At 39.2% G+C, this 13656-nt stretch overlaps 1 protein-coding gene across 3 annotated transcripts in view; it reads left to right on the top strand.

The window, feature by feature from the left end:
* Nucleotides 1-627: 627 nt before the first annotated feature.
* Nucleotides 628-13656, top strand: part of eloa (elongin A) — a 52108-nt gene continuing 39079 nt past the window's right edge. For 2 of the 3 annotated variants that reach the window (XM_043717744.1, XM_043717743.1), the window contains exon 1: nt 1117-1314. In XM_043717744.1, the coding sequence (XP_043573679.1) occupies nt 1132-1314 (183 nt within the window). In that variant the 5' untranslated portion in view covers nt 1117-1131. Of the gene's footprint in view, nt 708-1116; nt 1315-13656 lie in introns of those variants that run through there. The other variant, XM_043717745.1, reaches the window with a different exon arrangement.

Below are 13656 nucleotides of genomic sequence, written 5' to 3' on the forward strand. Positions count from 1 at the left end.
CCTGTTAATAGTTTTCTATATTAGGTTTCTCGTTCTTTTTTGTGCAGACTATATCCCAAGAGATGTAAGATATATACCTTGAACAAACTTGCAATTCATCTATTAAATGCAGAATGTTTTCATGTCGTTTGAGTCAAATAATAGTCATAACAATGAGATGAATGAATGTCTCATACTTCTTTAGCTCACCCTTATCCATAAAACCCTGCAAATTTAATTGTGTCCTTTCTCAGGCCAACATCTCTGTCACATCTGTGGTGCATCAGCTGTGCTGGGTGGGTCACATTGTCTGCATGTGGAACACAAGATTCCAGAATAAATTACTTATTCTGAGTTTTATATGGCAAGTGATTACCAGGAAGGCAGGGCAAATGCTTAAAGGATGTCCTCAAGTTATCCCTTAAAAATTATAACATTCCTACTGTCACCTGGGAATCTCTCTTCCACAACCACACAAAGAGCAGAAACATCCATGTGTCCCCACTGTGAATGCCCGAGACGGTTTAGAAATCTTGCAAATTGCAATTCTTTACCTTTTTGAACAGGCACAAGCACAAACATGGGCAGAAATTTGAACATCCCAAAAACCTCCATAGCTCCATACAGCTAGCCGTGGATTCTTTTGTGATCTCAGGAGTCACAACTTCAGAGTGAAAGAAAACAAATCCTCAGTCTCCAAGGACTGCCTGAGATGCAGAGTCAGAACAGTAAGCCTTGTTCCTCTTGAAACCAAACTGTTTAATATCAGCTTACTACATGGAGCAGTTATATTAGTTATTAATAAAGAGAATTATAACAATAATTCCTATAAAATCTAGCTTTCATGTACCATTGATACATTTAATCAACTGTACCTGTTTGTATTACTATTATAAACTGCAACAACAACTTGTATCTGTATGGCAGCTTTAATAATGCCACAAGCGGATTTAAAGGAAAATTCGACAGCCTTACCGCATTTTTTATGATTCCAAACGGTTATATTAGGATAGGTTGTCAGTGAGCAACGCTATTTAATTTAATGGAAATTAGCAATTTTATCTTTTCGTGAGCATAGATTTTTTGTGTTGACCGATGTTGAACTCCTGAAAAGCACAAAGTGGAAGTTGCCAAGCCACGCGTCAAATTAAGATGGAGGTTGTGAATAAGATCTATCAACTACAACGGGCAGCTATTCAATTCCAGGTTGAATGTGTGGAAGCACTTCCGGGTGGTTGCTGGGCCAGAGACGGTGGGATCATGGCTGCAGACGGGTTGCAGGAGCAGGTTTTAAAGCTGCAGACTCGCTTGTCAGAGACTCAGGAACCGAAGAAGGTAAAGAATTGCAAGTTGCAAGGTTTCTAAACCATCTCGGGCATTCACGGTGGGGGCGCAACTCTAGAAACGGGGGAACGAATCTTAACACGAAGACATTTGACTTAACACCTGGAAAACCAATGATCGATCCATTGAATAATACAGTCCAAGCATTGGGGAACTAGGGGTCAGGCCAAGGGTCCTTTGCCTGGATGTTTATATTTAATCTGAGGTGTTAATCAGCTTGTTTTATTAATTTTACATCTTAACTTTCTGTTTACAAAAACAAAAATACGCGTGTGTCTTCACTCTGTGAGTGAAAGTGATGACATTGCATTCTTTGATTCTTATAGGAGCCCCCATTTAACTGAATTAAGTAGAACTGGTTAGTATACTTAAGAGAACAGAAATGTTTTGCTGCCACGTTGACTTCAAATGTAATATTTTTTTTTATTTTACAAACCATCCAGAACACTTTTTGATGGGATTAGTTCAATTTTTAAAAAATTGGTAATGAATAATTAAGTGATGGATAGAGTAAATGTATGAAATGGTGTTAGTAGATAATTTTGATAGCTCTGCATTTGGGGATCTCAAGAATGTAAGTTATGTATAAAGAAAGCTTGTTGATTGCTTAGTTGAATTCTGTTGATTTTTTAAAAATTGAATTAGTGGATATTATATCAGTGCTGCAATTTGTTCAGTATAGGATGCTGAGCAGGCAGACTCTCTGGCCTAGCCTCTTGTAAATATGAGGTTCATTGAAAAATTTGCCCATGTCATAACTGGTGCTAAATACCATTCATTCATCACCTCTTGGCTCGCTGACCAGAATTGGGTTAAACAATTGCTTAATTTTCAAATTTTAATCCTTATTTTCAAATTTTCATCCTTCTTTTCAAAACCTTCAGTAGTCTAGCCCCTCCCTGTTGTACAATGTAATCCAGCTCCACAATCCTCTGGGAAATTTCACGTTTCTTTAATTCATGACTCTTGAGCTGTGCTTTTAGCTGCCAGGCATTTAGCTTTGGAATTCCTTTCCCAAAACCCTCTGATTCTATCCTCTTCCTTTAAGATACTCTTGAAAAGAGACTTCATTGTTAGAATTTGTCCAAATATCTTTTTCTGGCTTGGTGCCCTGTTTTCTGCATTATAATACCTCTAAAGTGCCTTAATGTTTTGTTATGTTAAAGGTACTATATAAATGCAAATTGGTTTTATAAAGGGCAACTATTTCCACTTTCTCTAATCAAAGGACAATGTGATGTTATAACAGAAGCTTGCCCTAGTTGTATCTCTCTAAGATGTGGCAGAATGTGAAGCTTCTGTCTAAAGGTAAAAATTTTAACTCTTAAGATCTATGCTTTGCAACTGGATTTCAATTTGATTTATTTTGGGCTTTCTCGTTCATTCTTTTCTTATTTCTGTAGTTTCTATTTGTCAGGAATTGCAGACTAGATCCCCTTTTGAAGCTGATGTCTTTGATTTAAGTCCCACCTATTTAGATGTAGTATTCCAATAGTTGTATGTTATAAATTACAACCAGTAAAGATTGCACCCTACGTTAGAAGCCATACTTTGCTGCAATATGTTGTAAATAGGGCATAAAAATCAAATTGGATCTGAATCATTTTAATCCTAAACTAAATTTAATCTGCTATTGCAAGGGTAATGTTTTAATCAACTGTATGAATGCTTCTACTCAGTCCTAATCCCCACTCCTCAGCAGGACAGCTGGCAATCTGGGAGCCAAGTGTACTGTAACAATTTCAAAGATGTCTGCATCAATGCTCAAAGCAATCTGGCCATTTTGGGGATATTGCAATAGTCTGTAATGGATATTGAATTCTACCATCAGTTAAGTGATTATGTGTACCCTGAGGGTAATCTTGTGACTTTTTCATACATGTCTAACTTGTGAGGCCAGTTTAATGACTGTTGTTTGAATGGCCAGGTGAAATACATTACGTTCAGTCTCATAGTGTCATAGAGGTCTATAGCATGGAAACAGATCCTTCAGTCCAACTTGTTCATGCTGACCAGATATCCTGAATAAATCCAGTTCCATTTGCCAGCATTTGGCCCATATCCCTCTAAATCTTCCTATTCATGTTGTGATGATGCTCCTTTTAACAAGGTTATGTTATGCTTGTTTTTTTTTCAGTGCAGTCGTAAAAGATACAGACTCTACAAAGTCTAAATTGAAGGGTTTAAGGGCCAGTCTGATTATAGCAAACAGATACTACCTCAGGGAACAGGCTTTCAAGTTTTTTTGGGGAAAAAATACACTTGTACAATGAAAGGGGAGCAGCCAGTTCTCCCAGCTCAGCTTTACCTTGGTTTGGTTTTTAGTAGTAGTGTTGAAAAAACTGCTGGATCTTAAAGAAGCAGGTCCGTGCTGACCTCTCTCTGACTTCTCTCCCATAAGAAGCTGTTTGATGTTACCTTTTGTGCCAAGGGGTGCTTATGAGGCTTGTTGCAAATATTGGGAATAGCATCATTAAGTTGGTATAATTTATTGGGTTTTTGGATGGGTTAAGTTATTTGGTATTCTGTTCTCTTTTGTGTTTTATTCGGTAATCTTGTAAATAAACTCTGTTTTGTTTAAAACAACATGGTTTGACCAGCTACATCCCTCCTGGGATATCTGCGTTACATCTACTTAAAACAACTAGCAAAGTTAGAGTCTGTGACACTTTCTTGAAATGCTTTGAAGGGATCTGGCCTTGTCAATGATAATATACCCATCCAGATGCCTTTTGTGAGATTTGAAAATGTTGGTGGCCTTTCTTCTTTAGCAGTTTAACAGCTAAATGACTTTGACTGCTTCAAAAGTCATTTAATAGTCTCACATTTATCATATTTTATGATCTGAAAACTTTGAATTCTAATACTGTATTTTGTTTTACTGATTCCAGATTTTTAAAACTGAATTATTTGTGAACTCTCATTCCAAGGATTAATAATCCAGTATTATAGCCACTGTACCCATGATAAGCATTGTAGGTTTTATTTCCAGACTTGGTGTGGAGCCTTAGTTCAACTCGACATGTTTTCCAAAGAGAGGGCAACTTATTAATTTGGGACTGATGAACATCACAATCAGATTTTTGAGTGGAAGAAATATGTGTATTTATCAATTCCTTGTAATATGAAAATATTTTAACTCATCCTGATATTGACCTTTTAATTCGCACTGCAAAGTACTCAGTCTAAAGTTTTACCATTTTGTCTAATGAAAAGCCATTGGTCTCAAACATTGTGTATTCTTAGTCCATTGATGCTGCCTGATGTGCTGAGTATTTCCAGCATTCTGTTTTTAGTACATGGATTTTAGCATTGTTTGTTTCCATTTTTATTATTGGATACTTTCTAAATATAGGTGAACAAAAGTTATCCATGTGTGAATAGTTGTCCACAAGGGATCCCTTCAGCAGCTGTGTTTGTAGGATTGCTTTATTGAAGAGCTACAGTTGCCTAATTAGACTGAAAGGTGAAGTCTTGATAAACATCTGCCTGGACTAAGTGTAAAACGGCTTTGCACTATTCCAATTACTCCAGTTTATAAAGAGAATTTATTCCTGGAAAATTGATTATTTTTCCAAAATTGAGCAGTAGAATAATGTTAAAAGGCAACTAGTTGGCTGGGAAGAAATTGCAAGTTGGTATGCAGTCAAGATTTTGATGCCATGCGCACATCACATTATTATCTTTCACTTCTACTACAGTCATTTTTATACAATCACTGAAAAGAACTTTTTTTGAAATGCAAAATTGCTGATTGTCAATTGGAAATTATAGCAAAAAAAATTGTAATTTGATTAGTTTGTAGGACATACATTCTGTGTATCATTTAAGTATAGATTTAAAAAATGCTTTCCTGATGACCCAAATAGGTAAGATTAGTTCTGACAGACCCAAGAAAGATGTGGAAGGTTCCACTCCCAAGATTCAATTGTTTCTGAACAAGTTGATATGATTAGTTACAGGTTAATTCACAACACTGGTAAGATGGGAAAGAGAAACTTGCTGTCTTTCTGCTGATTTGTTATCCAGGGCCATCTGCTGGAGGTACATGTAGATATAAGATAATGTTTTGGCTATGTGTGTTCCCTTGTTAAGTCACCTGTTGACAATTTCACTCTCTGAGCATGTGTAGAAGTGATGTTTTCTAAGAAATATGTCATCTGCTTACTCTTTTGAGCAAAATGTACTGCTTCACATTTGCTGATGTTGAAATTAATTTGGCAATTAAATGCCCATTCTGCAAATTTGTTAATGTCAACTTGTACTATTTCATTTTGTCTCCTTCATTACTAATGACACCAATTTGGTGTCATATTTAAATTAATAATCCAAATCATTTATACACAGCGAACAACAGTCGTCCCACAAGAATCTTTACGGAACATCACTTCACATCTATAGCCAGTCTGACTGACTGACTGATTATTTTCTATTTTGTCTGACATGGAAGGAGTTCTGATTGAATTATCTTCCAGTGCTTCAGTTTTGTTCCTTGTTGTCTTATGCATTATCTGAGTTCCATCTGAGTGTCTTCCTGCTTGAAACTGAAGTTCATGTAGGCTTTTCCATTTGAAATAGGAATTGCGTTGAACATTCATGTGGAAGGATAATGTATGTCATATAAATCTTGTTGGTTTGTTTATGCTGATGAGAATTTTGGATGTTCAAACAGTGATTGATATAAGTTGAGGTCTGCCATTACACCATTTGTTGAGCAGACCTTGTTTCCTCTGGGGTACCTGCAGAAAAACAATGAACAGCTGCTTTGAACCTTGGGTTGAGTGATCAAACTGTGTGCTCCTCTTGCCAAACATCCTAGGCAACTATTTCTGTGCAATTGGTCAGTAAAACTATTTACTGTATACCATTGCATTGAAAGCTCTATCATGCTGTAGTGTTACCTATAATCACTTGGAAAGAAGACATAGTGATTCGTTAGCAAGAGAGCTGGTGTTCAACTGCTCGTCTTGGTTAGCTGGAAGACTCGGACATTCTTTTCTCTTGATTTTGAAATGGGGCACAAGGACTCAAAGAAAGCCAGTTTTGAACATGTAGTAGTGTCAGGTTTACTGGTACAGAAAGGACTACATATTTTTGTTGAAATGATTTTCTGCATTTTCTTTTGTTTTTTTTAGATCTGTTAGAATACCTTGTAAACTGAATCTGATTTGATATTGTACTTCTTGCTTTTGTGGTTGCCTTGACACCCTTTTAAAGGAGAAAAGATACTGAAAACTGGAATCGGGGAATATAACCATTTCCTCAGTATTGTAAACAAGTATAAAAATCTCTTGAAGAACAGAGGAAGTGGTAGAGGTGGATATTACAACATTTAAAACAGATTTGGACAGGTACATGGATAGGACCAAATGCAGGCAAATGGGACTAGTTAAATTTAGGATACCTTGTCAGCATAGGCAGGTTGGACCGAAGAGTCTGTGTTTCTGTGTTTGTGTTTTTGACACTGACTATAATTCTATAAGTGTAAGTGTTAGGTGATCTGATGTTTTAGAAAGAAGTACACAGTTGGAGTTCTGTAGCTGCTTTCATGACCCCAGTTTGCTCTAAACATTTTACAGCCAATGCAGTACTTTTAGAAGTATAGGTACTGTTGCAATTTCGGAAATGAGGCTGTCTGTTTGTATCCAGCAAACACCCATAAACAGTTCTGTGATGAAGACCAGATAATCTTTTTAGTGGTTGTTGATTGAGAAAAATAGAGGCTAGAATAATTTAAAGTCAATTTGAGAAGACAAGCTGATGTGCCAAACCTGAGGTATCTGTATCCATGTTTCTCTGCTCACAGAGATTAACGCTATGGGAATATTTTCATTACCTGGGTTTGATTGTCATTATAGTTACTCCTATTTAGTTTCCCACAGAAAGTCCATGATATTCAGACTCATTTGAGGCAATGATATGTTGTGCTTTAAACAGCTGGTTTTAAATGGTGTACAGTGTTAAAGAAGGACAAGAAACATTGATTAAGAAGTACATTGTGAAACTTGAATTCTGTTTGTGTTTTGTGGGTAGCATTGTTACTGTTCTAAAAGGCAAAATTCTTGTGTGTTTAAAAATTAATAATATTAGTCACCACATTTCTATGTAAACTGAGGTATGAGAAATGCTTATTGTTGCGATGTAAGCAATTATTAGTGAATCTTTAATAATCAGTTGATATTTAACACAACCATTTCAGATAAAGCAACTATGCCCTTGATTGTTTTTATTTTGTTTCGTATTAATAAAGAGGAACATTTTTAAAATTCTTTTTGATGTTTCTAGATTTTTGACAATTAATTTGCTTCCTCACTTTCCATGTTTACCAGGACCTCTCTTTGTGTTCATTTGTGGGGCACAGGCACCATTGGCTGGCCAGCATTTATTGCCTGTCCCTAGATTCCCTTGATAAGGTGGTGGTAGTGAGCTGCCTTCTTGAACTGCTTTAGTCCATGTGCTGTAGGTAGACCCACAATTCCCTTGGGCAGGGAATTCCAGCATTTTGACTCAGCAACAGTGAAGGAAAAGTGATATATTTCCAAATCAGGATGGTGAATGACTTGATGGGGAACTTGCAGATGGTGGTGTTCCCTTGTAACTGCTGCCCTTGTCCTTGTGAATGGAAGTAGTCATGGATTTGGAAGGTGCTGTCTTAAGATCTTTGGTGAATTTCTGCATTCCATTTTGTAGATAGTACTGAACATCAGTAATGGAGAGAGTGGACACTTGCGCATGTTGTGCCAATGATTTGTTCTGGGTGGTGTCAAGCTTCTTGTGTCATTGGAGCTGCACCCATCTAGGCAAGCTGGAAGCATTCCATCACATTTCTGACATGCCTTGTAGATCATGGATTGGCTTTCGGGAGTCAGGAGGTGAATTACTTGCTATTTCTAGCCTTTGACCTGCTCTTGTAGCCACTATGTTTATGTGGTGAGTCCAGTTGAGTATCTGGTCAATGGTAAACCCTCCAGATGTTAATATTGGGTTTTCAATGATGGTAACACTAATGCATGTAAGGAGCAATGGTTAGATGGTCATTTCCTGGCATTTGTGTGGCATGAATGTTATTTGCCATTTTTCAGCCCAATTCTCAATATTGTTCCGATCTTGTTGCATTTGAACATGAACTGCTTCAGTATCTGAGGAGTCGCAAATGGTACTGAACATTAGGCAATCACTGGTGGACATTCCCACTTTCGACCTTGTGATTGAGGGAAGGTCATTGATGAAGCAGCTGAAGATGGTTGGGCCTAGAACACTACCCTGAGGAGCTCCTGTAGAGATATCATGGATCTCCAACAATGACCTCCAGCAACTACGGCCATCTTCCTATGTGCCAGTTCTGACTTCAGGAGAATTTGCCCCCTGATATCCATTGATTCCAGTTTTGCTAGGGTTCCTTAATGTCATACTTAGTTGAATGCGGCCTTGATGTCAAGGACTTTGATTCTCACCTGATCTCTGGAATTCTGTGCATTTGTCCATGTTTGAATCAAAGCTGTAATAAGGTCTGGAGATGAGTGGCTCTGTTGTAACCCGACTGGCCTTACTGAACAGATTATACTGAGTAAGTCTTGCTTGATAGCACTGTTTATGACACTTGCCATCACTTTACTGATCATTGAAAATAGACTGATAGAGCAGTAATTGGCCACATTAGATTTGTGCTGCTTCTTGTGTACAGGGCACACCTGGGTATTTTTCCACATTGCCAGTATTGTAACTACTGGAACAGCTTGACTAGGGAGTGGCAAGTTCTAGAGTATAAGTCTTCAGTATTATTGCCAGAATGTTGTCAGGGCCCACAGCCTTTGCAGTATCCAGTGCCTTCAATTGTTTCTTGATATCATGTGAATTGAATTGACAGAAGGCAGGCATCTGTGTTACTGGGACCACTGGAGAAGGCCAAGATGGATCATCCACAAGGCACTTCTGACTGAAGGTTTCTGCAAAAGCTTTAGCCTTATCTTTTGCACTGATATGTGGGACTCTTCAATCATTGATAATAGGGATATTTGTGGAGCCTCCTTCTTTAGTGAAATGTTTATAATTGTCCACCACCATTTACAACTAGATGTGGCAGAACTACACCGCTTAGATCTGATCTGTTGGTTATGTGATCATTTAGCTCTGTCTATCACTGTTTGGCAAGCCTGTTTTGGTAGCTTCACTAAACTCATTATTAGGTATACCTGGTGCTGTTCCTAGCATGCTTTCTGCTCTCTTCATTGAACTAGTATTGATCCCCTGGTTTGATTATAATGGTTGAGTGAGGAATATGCCGGGCCATGAGATTGCACATTGTGTTGGATTACAACTCTACTGCTTTTGATGGTCCATAGCATCTCATGGATGCCTAGTTTGAGTTACTAGATTTGATCGAGGTCCGTCCCATTTAGCACAGTGATAGTGCCACACAAAACGATTGAGGATATTCTCAATGTGCAGGAATACTGATTCATCAATCAAGGGAGGATGGTACGCTGTAATCACCTGGAGGTTTCCTTGCCCATATGTAACTTGAAGTTGAGACTTTGTGGAGTCTGGAGTCGCTGTTGAGGACTCCCAGGGCAACTCTCTTCTCACTGTTTACCACTGTGCCACCGCATCTGCTGTGTCTGAATGCTGGTGGAATGGAATATATCCAAGGATGGTGATAGGGAGTCTGGGGCATTGGCTTTAAGGTATGACTATGCTTGACTGGTCTGTGAGACAGCCGTCCCAATTTTGACGCTAGCCCCCAAAATGTTAGTGAGGAGGACTTTATCGGGTTGACAGGACTGTTTCTGCTATGGTTTTTTCCGGTACCTAGGTCGATGCCAGGTGATCCGTCTGGTTTCATTTCTTTGTTGGGACTTTGTAGTGATTGATACAACTGGATGGCTTGCTAGGCCATTTCAGAGGGCAGTTGACAGTGAACCACATTGCCTTGATACTGGAGTCACGTGTTCATAGAATCGTAGAATCCCTGCATTTGGCCCAACGAATTCACACCGACCCTCTGAAGAGCATCCCGTTCAGACCCATACTGCCTTCCCTATTCCTGCAATCCTGCATTTCCCATTGCTAATCCACCAAGCCTGCACATCCCTGGACACTGGGCAATTTAGCATGGCCAATCCACCTAACTTGCACGTCTTTAGACTGTAGGAAGAAACCAGAGCACCTGGACACAGGGCGAATGTGCAAGTTCCATAGTTTCCTGAGTTGGATATTGAACCCAGGTCCCTGGCACTGTGAGGCAGCAGTGCTAACCACTGAGCCACCGTGCCATCTGCACAGTTATGGCCAGACCAGGTAAGGATGGCACATTTCCTTTCCTGAATGACATTAGTGAGCCAGATGATGTTTCCAATATGATTTCATGCTTACCAATAGACTCTTAATTCCAGATTTTTAAAAAAAAATTATTGAATTCAAATTCCACCATTGACCCATTCTGGGATTTGAATCTGGGCTCCCAGAACATTAGTTGAGTTTTTGGATTAATAATTATAATACCACCAGGCGATCACCACTTCTCTGATGCTCAGGAGCTTCCTTTAGCTAAAAGGGTAAGATAATTCATGTTGACATTTTTTGAACAAACCTGTTAAGGTGTGTGTTGACTGACTACCAAGACTTTCAACTTATTCTCTCCCTTTCAACAAAAGATTTACAAGGATGTTGCCAGGGTTGGAGGATTTGAGCTATAGGGAGAGGTTGAATAGGCTCAGGCTGTTTTGCCTGGAGCGTCGGGGGCTGAGGAGTGACCTTTTATAGAGGTTTATAAAATCATAAGGGGCATGGATAGGATAAATAATCAAAGTCTTTTCCCTGGGGTTGGGGAGTCCAGAACTAGAGGGCATAGGTTTAGGGTGAGAGGGGAAAGATATAAAAGAGACCTAAGGGGCAACTTTTTCACGCAGAGGGTGGTACGTGTATGGAATGAGCTGCCAGAGGAAGTGGTGGAGGCTGGTACAATTGCAACATTTAAGAGGCATTTGGATGGGTATATGAATAGGAAGGGTTTGGAGGGATATGGTCCGGGTGCTGGCAGGTGGGACTAGATTGGGTTGGGATACCTGGTCGGCATGGACGGGTTGGACCGAAGGGTCTGTTTCCATGCTGTACATCTCTATGACACTATAACCATTTCCTGTCATTCTTCCCCAACGATCAAATTCTGTTTTAATGAAAGATCACCACGTGAACGAAGTATGTCTAGTGCATTGAGGTGCATGTATGGCCCTGAAGAGCTGTTCATTCTGTTGTCATAAATTTTAATATACAGGTCACATAATAAGCACACCATAGCTATATTTTGATGCTGAAATCACTGGACATGATGCTTGTTCTGACTGTACAGTTTTCCTGTTTATTCAGCAAGGGATGTTGTTGTATTTTCAATAGCTGTCTCATCTGCTCCATCACTTAATTGATTTGTTTGTATTCCTTTGGAGCTTAATGTTATGTGGAAAATGTTTTAGTTACTGGCACATGGTCAAAAAATGTTATCTGTTCAAAGAACTGGTAGTATGAATGAGCATTTTATGTTCAAAGCTTTCGCCTGGTGATTGGCTGCTGTTGCAATTTCAAGAACAGTAAACTCACACAATGTAGCAATAGAAATCTTCTGCTTTTGGGAGAAGTGGGTTGAAGCAAGAGGCTACCATCATAATTGATCTAATTTCAACTGCCAAGGTTGACAGGATGAAAATTTTCTGTGAACTATGTGTAATTATTTTAAGTAGTTTCAGCCTACCTCACATTGGGATTATGCTTTGTTTTCCATTGCTTGTTCACCAGTGAGTTTCTTTTTTGTAATGTATTTTGTAGAATTATTCTTTTACTCAATAGATCTCAGATCTGTGACAGAGTACAGGACAATATGAATGGAATTTTTAATGGTATCCTATTACACTTTTCCCCTCGTGGGTAGGTTCGTCCCATTACAGTCGGCTGCAATCAGAAATTTAGGGTAAGGGGAATCTCAATTATGAACTTGATTGTCTTTTCATGAGATAAGTTAAAAATCACACAACACCAGGTTATAGTCTGACAGTTATATTTGGAAGCACTGCTCCTTCAGGTAGCCATGGAGTATGTTCATAAGACACAGACTTTATAGCAAAAGATAGCAGTGTCATACAACTGAAACGATACATTGAGCAAACCTAGATTGTTGTTAAGTCTTTCATCTTTTAGAATGGTTTGCAGCTTTTGGTTCATTAATATGTAAATCCAAGAACTACTTTTAAGTCACATTCTCGAGATAACTTAAAGCTTCATAAAAGATGACATCACAGCTCAGACAATGTCAACCCGCCCATGCCGATCAGTTATCCCAACCCAATCTAGTCCCACCTGCTAGCACCTGGCCCATATCCTTCCTATTCATATACCCATCCAAATGCCTCTTAAATGTTGCAATTGTACCAGCCTCCACCACATTCTCTGGCACTCATTCCATATCTCCACCACCCTCTGTGTGAAAAAGTTGCCCCTTAGGTCTCTTTTATATCTTTCCCCTCTCACCCCAAGGTCCCTTTAGTTCTGGACACCCTGACCCCAGGGAAAAGACTTTGCCAATTTACCCTATCTATGCTCCTCATAATTTTGTAAACCTCTATAAGGTCACTCATCTGCCTCCGACGCTCCAGGGAAAACAGCCCTAGCCTGTTCAGCCTCTCCCTTTAGCTCAAATCCTCCAATCCTGGCAACATCCTTGTAAATCTTTTCTGAACTCTTTCAAGTTTCACAACATCTTTCCGATAGGAAGGACACCAGAATTGCACGCAATATTCCAACAGTGGCCTAACCAATGTCCTGTACAGCCGCAACATGACCTCCCAACTCTTGTACTCAATAGTCTGACCAATAATGGAAAGCATACCAAACACCACCTTCACTATCCTATCTACCTGCGACTCCACTTTCAAGGAGCTATGAACCTGCACTCCAAAGTCTCTTACCATTAAGTGTAAAAGTTCTGCTAAGATTTGCTTTCCCAAAATGCAGCATCTCGCATTTATCTGAATTAAACTCCATCTGCCACTTCTCAGCCCAATGGCCCATCTGGTCCAGATCCTGTTGTAATCTGAGGTAACCCTCTTCGCTGTCCACTACACCTCCAATTTTGGTGTCATCTGAATTAAACTCCATCTGCCACTTCTCAGCCCATTGGCCCATCTGGTCCAGATCCTGTTGTAATCTGAGGTAACCCTCTTCGCTGTCCACTACACCTCCAATTTTGGTGTCATCTGCAAACTTAGTAACTGTTCCTCTTCTGCTCGCATCCAAATCATTTATGTAAATGACAAAAAGTAGAGGACCCAGCACCGATCCTTGTGG

Source organism: Chiloscyllium plagiosum, chromosome 27 (genome assembly GCF_004010195.1).
Source record: "Chiloscyllium plagiosum isolate BGI_BamShark_2017 chromosome 27, ASM401019v2, whole genome shotgun sequence".
NCBI classification, from domain to species: Eukaryota; Metazoa; Chordata; class Chondrichthyes; order Orectolobiformes; family Hemiscylliidae; genus Chiloscyllium; species Chiloscyllium plagiosum.